Source organism: Orbicella faveolata, unplaced genomic scaffold, assembly GCF_042242905.1.
Source record: "Orbicella faveolata isolate gen_17 unplaced genomic scaffold, um_ofav_v1 contig_25, whole genome shotgun sequence".
NCBI lineage: Eukaryota > Metazoa > Cnidaria > Anthozoa > Scleractinia > Merulinidae > Orbicella > Orbicella faveolata.
In genome coordinates, this window is record NW_028301553.1 from 25,867,764 (window position 1) to 25,882,184 (window position 14,421).

General features: G+C 35.7%; 1 protein-coding gene across 1 annotated transcript; it reads right to left on the reverse strand.

The window, feature by feature from the left end:
- Positions 1-1,061: 1,061 nt before the first annotated feature.
- LOC110068318 (uncharacterized) lies at positions 1,062-14,421 on the reverse strand. The gene is made up of 3 exons (XM_020775697.2): positions 13,426-14,421; positions 5,636-5,816; positions 1,062-4,500 (listed from the first exon to the last, which is right to left on the reverse strand). Exons 1-3 carry the CDS (start codon positions 13,933-13,935, stop codon positions 4,337-4,339), a joined length of 855 nt encoding a protein of 284 aa, XP_020631356.2. The 5' UTR covers positions 13,936-14,421; the 3' UTR covers positions 1,062-4,336.

The following is a 14,421-nucleotide window of genomic DNA, read 5'->3' on the forward strand; positions in this document are numbered from 1 at the left end:
AACAGCACATCCCCACCCAGAAATTCCCAAAGTACCCCCCCCCCGGGGGGGTGTATACTCACGTCTGATGTTATTCAAAACAGAAGCTTGGGAAACATAGTTGGAGGAAAAAGAAAAGGAATCGTTTATGTGAAAGCAAGTTCTCTCAGAATTATTGTAAATCATAAAGCTACATTTACCAGAAAATCTTCACGTGTGATAATGCGGGACCATTCGGGACAGCGCCAGGTCCAAAACTTAGAGAATATTGGAATGGCAATGAAGAAATCAGATATGCTGATTTTAGTTATTGGCCCTCTGAGCTAACTTAGGACTGAAAAAATACATCTTACTAACCAGCCATACTTGGAGAATATGGCCCAAGGTCTTGACAAAACCATACAAAAAGAGCGAGAGAGCTTGGTTAAAGAGAGATTACTTGACTGAAAATGGTAATGCTTCGAACATGGACTGAAAAAACATCGCAAACGTCATACCCTCAGGGGGTACTACCACAAATATCTGATACGTGTGTGATAGGTGTGTGAGTCTTAAACCCTCATCCCGTTATGAAAATAGATCACCTATTTCGAGAACCTCAAAAAACCCTACACACATGTATAATTATAGCCCAAATATGGGAGTACTCCCTCCCTCCCCCCTCAAACCGGGGCTTCAAACACGCAATTGATTGGTAGCCGACTAGGGTAAACTCAAATCTGAAGTCTGTTATGTGACAGCAAGTTCTTTCAGAAACGTAAGTCATAAAACCGCAGAACATTTTACAGAGTGATCACACAGGATCATTCGAGACAGCTGCCTGGTCAATATTAGAGAATACTGGACCGACAATGGAGCAATCGTACTGGTTGATTTTAGTTGTTGGCCCTCTGAACTTAGTCGTGAAATAATGTTGGTTAGGTTTTCAAAAACCCATATCATTGATGTTCATTATGTGCATAATAAAGGTAAGTTCACAGGTTCTCCCCTTCTGGTGCTGAGTTTTTTCTAAAAAATATAGATAATACAATAAGTAGAATGGCTTTACTACCTCCCTTAACCCAATAAAAATTATTTAAACATTTGCCACATTAAAAGCAACGTTTTAATTATTGCCAGAAAATACTGTATAGAATATATTTATACAAGAGTAAAATACATTTTAAGAAGAAATAATTACAAGAAAGTAAGCAGAATTGTTACTTTCAACAGTTCCTGCCTTCTGTACAATTAACTTGTATTCTTGATTTTAACAACTAACTAAACGGGTACATTTTTTTGACCTTATTCCAGAATATGAAAAGTAGGTATTTTTGGCAGGTTGGCTGAGTGTTACATGAAGCTTCTCATGCTTAGAAACCCTTTCGAGTTGGTGTTACTAGGCTTATTGGAGAGCTACAAAAGTTACACGCAGCCAATGTTAGGCCTGCAATAGTGAGAAACTTCATGAAATAAACAAATAATAATAATAATAATAGTTCATTTATATAGCGCACACATCCATTACTATCCCTAAAAACTACAATTTTACTCTAAGAAACTTAAAAACTAAAAAAATATAGGAAAATACCTTAAAAATTAAACAGAATCTAAAAAAAATAAAAACATGTAAGAGACATGTAAGAGACACTAAGTTGCCTCTTGTTTCTGCATGTCTTTTATACCCAGTACATTTCAATCTACAACATACCAGGTGGAATAGGAGTGCATTTTGTGATATCCCAGAAGATACTATTACACCACATAGCAATAAAATTTACACTTAAAATTTCTGAATGCATATGCCAATGAACAATGCAATGATGTGAAGAAAAACAAGAAAAGTTGTTTCTTCTTTCTAACAACCTACACAGGGATGGGGCCATTAACTGGGATGCAGCAATAAAGTGAATTGGAGTTATGGGTGAACCAGGGGTGGATCCAGGATTTTTCAAGGGGGGGGGTGGTACCCTGGGGTTGCAGAATCAATGGGGCATGCCCCCAAAATGTTGCTATTGGAGAACTAGAACCTACTTGACTACTGTTACACTAGAGAAATACTAGCAATGCCACAAAGCAGAAAAACAGCAGTATAATCATTAATAAATTACACTGTGGTACCTCTCCAGAGTGTCTGTCTTAATACTCTCAATTTTTTTAAACTTCCCCAAAAGGGAGTGGGTGGCTACCACCCAGTCAACTCCCCACCCCCGCCCCCCAAATCTGCCACTGTTGACCAATGGAATGTTCTGTTGCTGAGGTAACTTTACACCTGATGAGCTATCTCCTACCTTGGTTACAAAGTGGGTTCTATTTAACAATATTTAGTCCACAAGGCCAAGTTGTTCACAGGATGTGGACAAGTACTCAACAATATGAGCATGGGTCAATGGATACATCAAAGTAAACAAAAGAAGATTCTTATTCTGGAATAAGGCCTGTTGACATAACCCGGTAAAATACACATTTCTCTGTGTTTAGTTAAGGCACCAGTGTAACCTATGCTGCATGAATACACAGACGTTTCCCTTTTGTGCGCACTTAATTCTTTCAACTCGAGAAACATTGCAATCTAAGCAGAGCCTTTCTTCTCTCTTGATGGAGAGAAGAGTAAGATCTGGCTGGCATATTTGACATACTTATGATGAAGCTCTTCGGAGATCTGTTTAGTGACAATTGCTTGTTGCTGTTGTTGTTGACTTTTAAGTTTTTTGATGTCCAAGGAACAACCATATCATTACACTTTGCAAATCTCTGTCAAGGTGCATCTACAGTGTGGAATTTTTTTTTTCTTGGATAAAATTTCAGACACCCCTTGAGAGGTGGAAGAATTGAGCACATGTGCCAGAGAGGTGTCTGTTTATTCATGCTAGCAGTTTTCTAAACCACTCCAGTTTAAGGTGATTGTAAGTATTAATGGTTTGCATCTATCACTAACATAAGAATTTTAAAATCTAAACTAAAATACTATTTTCTGTAAACCTGTTCTGTTCTTACATTCTCATACTCCTGCACAAGTACCAACAGTCAGATAACAGATTATTTATTTACCTGATTTGCCAACTGATTTGCATTTTTGCTATTGTAGGTGGAAATTTGAGGGAAATCTGTTCAAGATAGCTAGCTCTCTCAAACACTGAATTGAGCTGATCATGTAATTAAATACAATGGTATATATTATAATATGATTTTGAACATTGTTAGATAAAATAAAAGGTTTCCAATGAAATGTTTTCAGTTTCTGGGTAAAGGCAGGAATAGAAACAGGCAAAAGAAATTGATTCTTTGTTCGTTGGATTAATCAAGACAAGTTAAATGATGATGAAAACAATACAAACTGTATGCATTCCTGGTAGAGACATGAATGATCCTCACAATTATGCATATGACTTAAGCAGCTGTGAAAATAAATAATTCAATGAAACTACTATACCAACATTAGAGACTGTTTTACCATATTTCAAAACACTGAGAAGTAATATATCAAACACAACAGACAGTGTTTCAGCGAGATATCCAAACTCCAAAAAGAGAGTTGAAAACATAATGCACAGCTGATTGATGCACTTCAAGGTGTTTAGAAACATACCAAAGCATTGTCTCAATCAAAACAATAACTAACGAGAATTTTTAATGGAGAAATAAAAACATAAAAAATTAATGCCAATTAAGATCAGAAATCCAGAAACCATGACAATTATGCTCTCCTTTGTTTAAATTTGTTGATCTGTTGATTAGTTTAAGAGACTGTTGGCCACTTTGCTATTCTGTGATTAGTCTTTCCTGGGTCCCCAGCCATTTTACAGTACACCTTTAGTCAATTCACAACTATGCTAGTGTGGAACTTTTTGTAATATACAATGCTGTGTTTTGAAATTTTCAATAGCATAAATCACCGTTTTTTCTCAAATTTAAAAATAACACAATATATTTGCAATATTATTCCAATTTTCACCTATGATAATAACCTCAAAGTAACATATTTTTGTAAGTTTCAAAGTGAGAACTTATTATTTTGACGGCAAAACTGCTCTGCTTTTTGTACATTTTTTATGGCCAGCCACTATTAAGCAAAACAGTTGAGTTACAAAATGAGTTTAAATACTGCTAAATAATATCATGGTCAAAATATGCGTCAAAAATAATGGTTATCGATGCCCCAATGTAAATCCTTGAAATAAATTTCTCTTTGGACATCAATAACATAAATCTTTCATTTATAAAGTTGTGGAACTACGGAAATGTTTGGTTACCTACTGAATCAACATTCCAGAGTATATAAAGAACTAACTGAAATTGTTAGATACTAGAGATGAACATTCCAAAATTCCATCACAAAAAAAAAACAATCCTGTACAGGGAAATAGTTATGTCAATACTATCTGCGCCCATTGCTTGTAGAATTTGTTGTTGAATTACCAGTTGGCAAGTTTGTTGTGGGTAATGTTGGTTGCACTGTTGACGTATAATTGTTCTGTTTACATTTCACCATTGGATCAACATGTAAGCAATCATCTGAGTACCTATACTCCTGTTTCCATTCTGTTAGGAGGAAAAGAAACACCAGTATTACTGTGTAATTCAATGTGTGTATGTACACATGATCTCATTTACAACCCATATTCATCCTACATCACTACATCACACATGCATAATGTAACAGTTGAGTGTCATGTTTGTTTTGAAGAAAACCTCCAATTTTATTTTTGAAAACATGGATATTTATCCAGAGAGAGCAAGGACTTTCTAGATGGCCTAATCATAATATTATCTGAACATATCCCAGGATGTTTTTAAGAGATTCTCAAGATTGACCCAGCCAGTTCACCAAAGTTATGTTTTGACAGACACAACCTTGTCTCTGGCACCTTTCACTTCTTAAATCACAGAACTTAGAGGAAATACCTTCATTCACTTCGTTGGATGCATGCCGGTCGACAGAGAGTCTTTAAAACATACTCTTTCCAGTTACAAAATTTGCACAGCTGTAGCTAAAAGTTTAGAAAGTATTGGTCACGTGACCAATATCTTAAACAGAATCTTGCAGACATCCTCAATCTTATTAGGATCTATCTAGTCATATTTTGGAAAGATCTGGGCAAATATTTTATATGGCTCAACAATTGTGCTTGGTTTGAAATTTTATAAACCATTTTTCTGCTTTGGATCAGATTATGATACCCTGTAATATTTGTAACAAATAAATGGAATAAAATTGAACTTTGCTGACATCATTTCTAGACAAAAAGAATGTTAACAATAAGCTGCTGAATGATGTAAAACAAAGCAATATTCACAGAGTAATAGCTTAATGGAGGGTGAATGCTTAATAGAGGTTTGACTATATTAAAAATGTCAGTGTCACTGGAGATAAAATATCAAACTCAAGGCATTTTGTAGTCTTCCTGACAACTTGTCACTTCAATACAAGCAAAATTCATGGTCATGTAACAACCAATTAAAGAGAGACACACATTAGCACTCCAGTGGTACATTATCACCAGTTCACACCTCACATGTCTCTCATGATGCCCTATACGGGGTTTCTGGAATACAGGATATTCAGGCAAAAAATTAAAAGGATACAGGATATTTGGGGGGAAACTAAGGGATGATTCCCCGACTTTACTCAACACCATACATGTAATCTGGTTAAAAATATATCAATACTACACACCTGTGTCAAGACAATTAAAAGCTGAATATCCTACTTGTACTAAGTTTCCTTCATCATTTGGAACTGGCAGAAAATGTGGACATCTCTGCAACACAGTCAGACAAAGATCTACACAAGTTCTCTTCTTGCTCTTTGTTGCTGCTGATAACATGGTAAAGCATATCCAGTTTTTATAGGCTTCCTAAAAGTAATATTAACAAAACACTGTCAACATGGGAGGACGGTGGCCTCATGGTTAGTGCGCTCGACTCCAGAGCGAGTGGTCTGGGTTTGAGCCCTGGCCGGGGACATTGTGTTGTGTTCTTGTGCAAGACACTTTACTCTCATGGTGCCTCTCTCCACCCAGGTGTATAAATGGGTACCAGCGAATTTAATGCCAGGGGGTAACCCTGGGATAGACTAGCATCCCATCCAGGGGGGAGCAGAAATACTCCTAGTCGCTTCATGCTACTGAAACCAGGATAAGTTCCAGCCTGATGAACCACTTGCTTCATATGCAGACTTTACCTACCTTATTGTTCACATAAATTTGCTAAACATAGTTCTTTTCAGAGCATGGTATAGCTTATTTTGTGACCCAAATCACACTGATTTTTTCTTTTTCTTTTTTGTTAAATTAGAAATAATGTCAAGTCAGGAGCTGTAAACATTGAGTAGTTGTAATGTTCCAAAAATATGCTTGAAATATTGCTGGTTTTTGTGTCAAATGCATTACTTCGCTCTTTACTTTTTGTCAATTGATTGTTTGATGTGAATGAAAATTAAATATTTGCAAAGCAAACAAAATGTACAGAGGCCTGTACAATTAACTCAAGAGAATACACAATGATAGTTTACGGTATCAGTATACCTGAATTGACCGTCTCACGTTTAATAGCACATTTTTATGTGGATGCTTTGAAAATATCCCCCAATAAAGTATACATTTCCTGAAAGCTTAATAAATGAGGAATTCAAAAATGTTTTTTATCTTTTTGAAACTATAAAAGGTTTAGAAATTTTGCATAAGAAAGCAGTTTTAACCCTTTCGTCTTTATAACAAATAAAATGTATGTATGTAAAATGTATGTATGTACGGACTTTATGGACTAGCAGCAATGTGATTAATGTCAGAATTGATTCATGACACAATGCCCTTCGAAAGTGTGTCTCCAATTTCTCAAAGATCACTCATTGTTTTCTTTTTATACTATTTTAAAGTTTAACATTCAAACACTTGGGGTATCCTTTGGCAAACAAAGTATCCTTTGACAAACAAAGCCATAACCAGATTGAAATTAACTAATCCGAGTAGAGCATCTATCCATGAACATTTCAGCCAAATCTGTCCAAAGGTGGTTGCAAATGAACTTAAAACGCACCTTCATGTACCTACTGCTTTTTTTAAATTTTAGAGACACAGATGAAAAAAGCTTTAATTTATTAATTTCCAAATTGGTTTCTTCTAAGCAATTGATGACACACCAAGTGTAAGATTTACTGATGTACTGACAGATGACTCCAAGGATCAGCTTGCCGTAATCATAGTGTTTATGACAATCTGTATTTCACAGACATCAAAACAATATAATACTACATATGGTAGCTCAAGACATAGTGAAATGCAGTGAGATTTCTCATTGGGTACTCAGTTTAGTCATGCTACTGAACATCCGCTTGTAATTTTATTATCCAGGTATGTTGATGATTTGAACGATGAACAGCTATAATGATGTGAAGAATATCACAAACCGGCTATAGGTCAAATAGTGAGGAAACGAATTGCAACAAGCTCAATGTCGTGATATTCCAGGGCATGGAAAATCCAAGTGAACAGACGCTTAAATGAAATAATGCCTTATGGCCATGATTGCTCACTGCAAAATCGGCAACCTCTGAAGTGGAAAGTGGCTTGTTATCATACCATTAAAACCGTAAAGGGCACAATAGTATCTGTTTCTCTGAAGACATCAAAAATTTGGAATGTAGAAATGGCGAATAAAATAATCAAATAAAGAAACTATGGACAACTCTAGAGAACCAGGGAATCGAAGCGTGATCGCATGAAGGATAATAACTCTAGTCCACTCTGGTCATGCAATCGAGCCTGGGCATTGAGCAATATACAGTGACAGAGGGTGAATTCAAAAGCAATGACAGGAATTTGTCAACGTTTTGTCAGCGGTAATTACAAATTCAAAATCGTTTATCCTCTGTATCTCTAAAACCAAAAGAGCTTATAATTATCATTCCAAATTTTTTGAAAAAGAAAGTGCACAAAATTGTCTAGCCAGTGATTAAAATACAGAAAAATTGTATTTCTGAGTGAAATTGAGGCATAGTGATACCATGAGTCTGCATTTGAGGCTAGGTGATGCTTATCTTAGATTCTGACTAACATGAAGCCACCAAGACTACACCCCTCCCCACCTCCCAAATCTGGATAGGATGCTTGTCCATCACAGGGTTCCCCCAAAGCATTAAATACCCATTTATACACCTGGGTAGAGAGAGGCTCTGTGAGAGTGTCACAGTGTGATGAGGAAAGTGTTTTTCATGCAAACATGCAAAAAGAGCACTTAAAATTCAACTTTAAGAGTGCCTTTAAAATTTTCACATTAGCTAACAATTTCACTATTTCATTCCTTTAATTTTCTTTATATCCTTTATCCTCTTTTCACTTGCAACCTATTTTCCATTTGAATCAAAATTTCCCTTACATTAAAAATATGTATTTCTTTTTTATTGTGATTGCTTTTGTAGGAGAAAAATAATGAAGAAAGGGGCCTTATTATCAATTAACCAAGATAAAAGGATAATTCACTAATTTTACACAAAAGAAACACTGTCAGTGACAGTGAACTATCTTCCCCAGTTAATCAAGGCTCTTGTCCAGGCTTGCTAGGCTCACATAACCTTGCAATCTGTAGTCTACAGCACTGAAGGCCCCTTGTCCAGCTGTTCCCAAAATAACAATGTGGTCTTACATTTCCTCATAAAAAGAATTATGCCATCTCTATTTTAGACCGAAGACAGCAAATTTCAGATCAAAAACCATAACCTTGGGTTGCATTACATATCTTAACATTAGTTTATCTAGAGACAGCTCCGCATGTTCCTAATTCACCAGGTGATAATGTACAGCATGTAATAATGTAGAAAGCATGGTTCATTTGTAGCTCTAATCATTTCAAACTACTGGGTTTAACGATGATCCAGATCACTCATTAAGTCTTATTGGTAAGAAGATAAGTGTCAGTTTAAGGTAGGCCTGGAAATTGTATTTTAGCTTTTCAAGAGATACTGTCACGGTGATTTTGTTGCATTTTTGGTGAAAGCAGAGCTAAAATTACTGTTGAGTTCTTTTTCTTGTTCACAATGTACTCCTCGCTAAAAACCCAAGATGAAGATATTAATAATTTAAATAATTTGTTAAAGGAAGAGAATATTATGAAATAGTATTTTAGAGATTTTTCTAAGACATGACAACAGTGATAATAGTTGCCATACATGTATATATGCTGTTCAAAGTGGTTCTTAATGTTAACCCTGGCTGAAACCCTAGTGTGCGACTATTCAAATAATTTATAGCTATTGTGCAGTACTTTTATATGATACTGTTTACCACCTTGTAAAACCTCTCCACAGGATTATCAGTTAGTAGCATTTTCATCACTTGGTTTAAGATTACATATTAAGCCTTGACTTCCAAGCTAGAACAGGGAGCTGTATACTTTATATGGCCTGGACAGAAGGTGAAAATCAGCCTGTTGCCACCTTCTAGTGAAATCCCTGTTACTATTTGTGGAAAGAACATAACTATAGATCATCTAAATATAAGCTTGCTTTCAAGCTGTGCTTTTGTCTAGCGCTGTTTATTGTGATGCACAAATGTTTGAAAGTATGTAGAAACCCTAGCGAATGAGCAGGGCTGTAACTAGTTTGAGGTAAACCGAGGCACTAATTGCCTCGGTCATGTTTTTTGTTTTTGTTGGTTTTCTTTTCAAAGGAAAATGTGAAACACTGCTAAATACCTAGGAAGAGAATTTAACCATGAAAATTGCCTCAGTCTTATTTTTTCTGGCTATGGCCTTGGTGAGCATTCAAAGAAAACCTATCAAATAAAATATTCACATCGATCAGGTGCAAAGTACTATTTAAATCTTATTAGATGTTTTGGGGTGTGTAGTATCGCTATATATTTTTACAAGTTGTGCTGTATTTTGACTCGCCCTATGGGCTCGTCAAAATACAAACAACAAGTAAAACTATAAAGCGATACTACACACCAAAACATCTAATAAGAGATTTATTATCCAACTGCTGTAGTCAATAAATTTATCAATGAAAAGAGGGAGAATGTGAGAGCTTTGCATGCACGCACCAACCTGTACAGCAAACGGGTTTTCTACTGTACGAATAACTGTACAATATCGCTGTATATTTGTACTGTTATTTGGATGGTATTCACTGCAGTTGGATAATGTTTGTTATTCTGTGCATACTTTTTGGTCTGGAAGAAAGTACCGCAGTGAATGACTTTTAGCTGCTCAACATTCATAAAGCACTCGTTGTTTTTTTTATGTTGTCAAAACTAAAAGTGCGGAATAGCTCAATCTTTTCAATGTTTTGAACTTAGACACCCATGGGAGCAAAAAAATGTTTATTGAATCTTGAGCTGGTACATTACTTCATGGTTGGTGGCCTATATCTAAGGGTCCTTGAACATGGCGTACTTCAAGATGATTTATGACAGATAAAGGGAATTATTGATTAGTGCATGCTGGGGTTTAAGTGATCAACAAAGAACATTCCTGACAAGTAATTAAGTGCAAGCATGGAATATTCATCATGAAAACATATGTTCTCTACTTTGTTCATTGCCATTAATTATTTCTTCTGGTTTTTTTCAAAACTGTGTACAAACCCAATGTTTATGGTGTAACCATACTGTGTATAGTCTGAACAATGACGGTGTTCATACAGTATTGTGTTTCAGAGCTTTTGACAATGACTTAATAGAATATTCAAATGACAAGTTTTGTATTTCTCTTGAGTTTTTTATATTCTGAATCTTTAAATTCTTTAAAACCATAAATGCATGTTCCAATAAGCTATACTCATTAAACACAAGCTACCTAAACTCAATTAAACTCTACAGAGGGTCGCTTGGGTTTTTTATGTAAATATTGACTTTGTGGGAGAAAAAAATTTATAACAGATAAATGGAAAAAGGGAAATAACAGACATATGATAATGTAAAATTTAATGAATATAAAATTTTTGATTCCCTGATGGCCAAAGGGAATCAAATACAAACCCAATTGAAAAGAAAATTTAAAAATTCTCATTGTAAGGTATAATTTAGAATGCGTTAACAGTAGGAGAAAATATTTCATTAAATTAATAAAAAATTGTGTTTTGCTATGAAAGAATAATAAAGAGTTTAAAATAGGAAGCTTTGGTGCAAAATGTATGTTTTAACGCAATACATGCATAAATGATAGTCTTCTTAGAGTTAATTCGGTGGAAATATTCTGTATCGTAAACTGCCCTAATAATTAATAATACATGGAGATCTTTTTGAAAAAAATAGCAAGGGCAATGAAAACTGATTTTGTACTAGGATAAATTTAGCAGGGGGTTGATTCTGGACAAGCAGTTTCAAATTTAAGTTGTTTGAATTTAAAGGCCAAATAATGATTAGATGGAGTTATCACCTGCAGAAAATCAAGAAAAAAGATGTTTAATATTTAAATCAAACACAGTTGTGAATGATAAGGACAATTTTAAGAAAGTTCTGCTCCTAAAAGACAGCGACCAAATATACTGGAAATAGCATATTTGCAGATGATCAATAAACCCTCAAATTGAAATAAAATGCAAAAATACATAATTTATATAAAAACCATTTAACACTTTCAGACCAAAAAACAGCAGCAAATATGAAATCTATTTACTGAATAATTAAAAAGTTCCTTCTTATTCTGATATTATAAAATTCTAAATTCTAAATTCTGTGAGTTTGGTGAGACATCAAGACCATATTTTCTAGTTTATCAATTATCTTTTTTTTTATTCTCGTTATTTTCTCACTGCGTTGATTATTCCAAATACGAATACAATAATTTGCAAACTTCAACATACATCAATTTTACAAAACATCACCGGAGAAAATCAAAGTTGCATGATTTCTTCCTAAATCCTTTTGACTTCTGAATTTAAGGCCGAGCTCTTTTGAACATTCTCAAAAGAAAAAGAGACGCTTATGTGCAATTATATTCCAAACATATGGTGACTTTAATTTTTGATTGCTCTTAAAATCTAAACAAAGATCGTCATGCAAAATGACAAAATGCAAACACATTTGTCTGTACATCAAATGCGCATATGTACGATCCGACACCCATCAAAAATCACGAAAACATCGTACTTAACATCATTTCTGCCGATGCCAAAATTGGAAGAGCGTTTAACGTCAAGGGCCGTCCGAATGTTCCAGAATCGATTGAAAAATTCGGCCATTGAATAAAAACCAAAAAGATGGAGATGTCATTTTCTTCATACAACGAAAAACCGCCAATTCACAGCGGGGTGCAAAAGATTCGCGCGTATTTTACATTCTCGAATACGCAATTTTCCCATGTCAAATAATCGATCTTCGAAACCGCACGTTTACATCTGCTTACCTTTTGAAAGAAAGGCGTTCACTAATACGGCTCTTTTCTCTTTGTTTGCGAAGACCTTGCTCTCGAATAAAGACGGGATACAATATGTGAATGTTGAAACAGTATTACAACCGATGGCACTTAGAGATTGTTGATGACTTAAATAGTATTTAGGGCTCCATTGTGACATTTTCTCGCGGCTTAATCCTATTGAGGAGCGATCGTGGGGATTTTTTTTCCTAAGAAGAGAGAAAGCTTTACCTTATCGAGCCATATCAGTTGCAGCGTACATGTCAAGACTTCCCAAACCATCAAATAAAAATAAAAACAGAGTCCATTCAAATAAATTATCGTGTCCATAATTTGGTCGATTACAAGTCTTTTCGATATGGTATAGTAAATGAAGATGGTTTCACGGTCGTTTGATGTAAACACTCCCAGAAATAACGATTTGCCGGATCCATTAAAATATATATTTACTGTACCTGCCTGACTGTGTTTTACTCAACATTAAAACAGCGTCAATGGAAAAACGACGTGATTTAAAACAGCGGGGAAGAAAAGTACTTCCCTTCCACCTGCTTCGGCAGTTCATAATAATCCAAGTAAAATATGAGGAATAAAATATGAAGCTCTGACGCATCTTAATTAAACAGCACTGACAGAGTTTAAACTTCATCCTTTACTTATGAGCTTAGAAGCCCGCGCAAATTAGTGAATAGAGCGAAGGAGACCGCAGTGATTTTTTCACGCTTCAATGTTCATCAACAAAGAAGACGAACGATGTAAAAGGTAGCAAGAACAAAAGCGGCGTTACGCTATATTTTCTAATTTCTCGAACGGGAGAATTTGATTAATCAAAGAAAGAGAAAAACATTACTTGAATGATCGCGATGAGCTAAGTGGCCTCACTGTGGCGACAAAGGGTTTAAGAGAGTTACTTCTTTGTTTTTGTCAAATTATGTTTTATTACTGCTGTAAGTCTGGCGTAATCAACACATCGAGCGTTGCGAAAAGATTGCGAGCAATTTAGTCCTGAGAAACAAAACATATCACGTAAAATACACACAGCACGAGAATCATTTAACATTTTCATCCTTCATTAAAAAGAATTTGATGTACATTTACATTCAAATTACTCACCAGACAGTCGAGGCAAGTTGAAGTTGCAGAGTAAGTGTTTGCCTCCCTTGTTTCTCCGCAATCAGTCCGCTGTATAATTCCCTCGAAACTTGTGTAACTATGATAAGCCGTATTGTCCACCCCTTGTAGCACGTTTAATTGTTGTTGACAAAAAGTTCTGTTCCGCTGTAATGCACCATTCAAAACTTCATTTATCGGAAAGGATGAACAAAATTCCAAGCGGTACGAGCTGTGGGTAACTCCTGCATCGTCTTGAGTTCCGTTCCCACAGTCTTCACAAACACACGCCAGATTAGTCCAGCATTTAGAATTGTTTAGTCGCATTCCGCAACAATTGACAGACTTAATGTCTATCTCTTCGCCCACACCCGATGTTGCAGCACTGAAAAGTAGCATTAAGACAACAAGAAGCCACAGTGGTGAAGGCAACCGTAAGAATCCACTGTAATACAACAACTGGCAACGGCTTTTACTCCATGTGAAGAGGGCTCCCACTTCTGTCGGCCGCATAAGCGATCCGACACATCGAGGATTGACTGCTTTGATGAGGAACCAACCTGAACTGAAAAACCTCTGATAAGCTGACGAGAATCATATAAGGTCTATAAATGTCGCGGTCCTGTTGAACCAGGTGAGCTGAGGAGATTCGATTGAAGTGCGGTCTTGTTGAACTGGGTAGATAAATTAAGAACATCTACCGACTTCCCGGCATTTGGTTACGCGCTATTTAATAGATTGAACGCACACGAGAGATTCTCACTGAGTTCTTCTCCGGTGTCAACTAACTTGGATCAGAAATCTGTAAACAAGGCTGTTAAGAAGAACGGAAATGAGCAGTAAATTTTTCTTCCAATACCAGTTGTACAACGCATGTGCCGTGACAGTTGTCACTTAGCTGTCCCTTGAGTATTGGAAAATATGTGGTTATTTATAAATATCTAAACGTCGCCAAAAAATATTCGGCAAAAACGCCGTTACATCGTGACAAAGTGGAAG

What these genes read in the sequence shown, in the direction of transcription:
- LOC110068318 (XM_020775697.2), bottom strand. Translation starts at nt 13,935, where the DNA reads ATGCGGCCGACAGAAGTGGGAGCCCTCTTCACATGGAGTAAAAGCCGT. An exon ending in CAACTTGCCTCGACTGTCTG is followed by an intron (nt 5,817 to 13,425) that starts GTGAGTAATTTG and finishes TATTACTTTTAG; the next exon opens with GAAGCCTATAAAAACTGGAT. An exon ending in TTTTAATTGTCTTGACACAG is followed by an intron (nt 4,501 to 5,635) that starts GTGTGTAGTATT and finishes TCCTCCTAACAG; the next exon opens with AATGGAAACAGGAGTATAGG.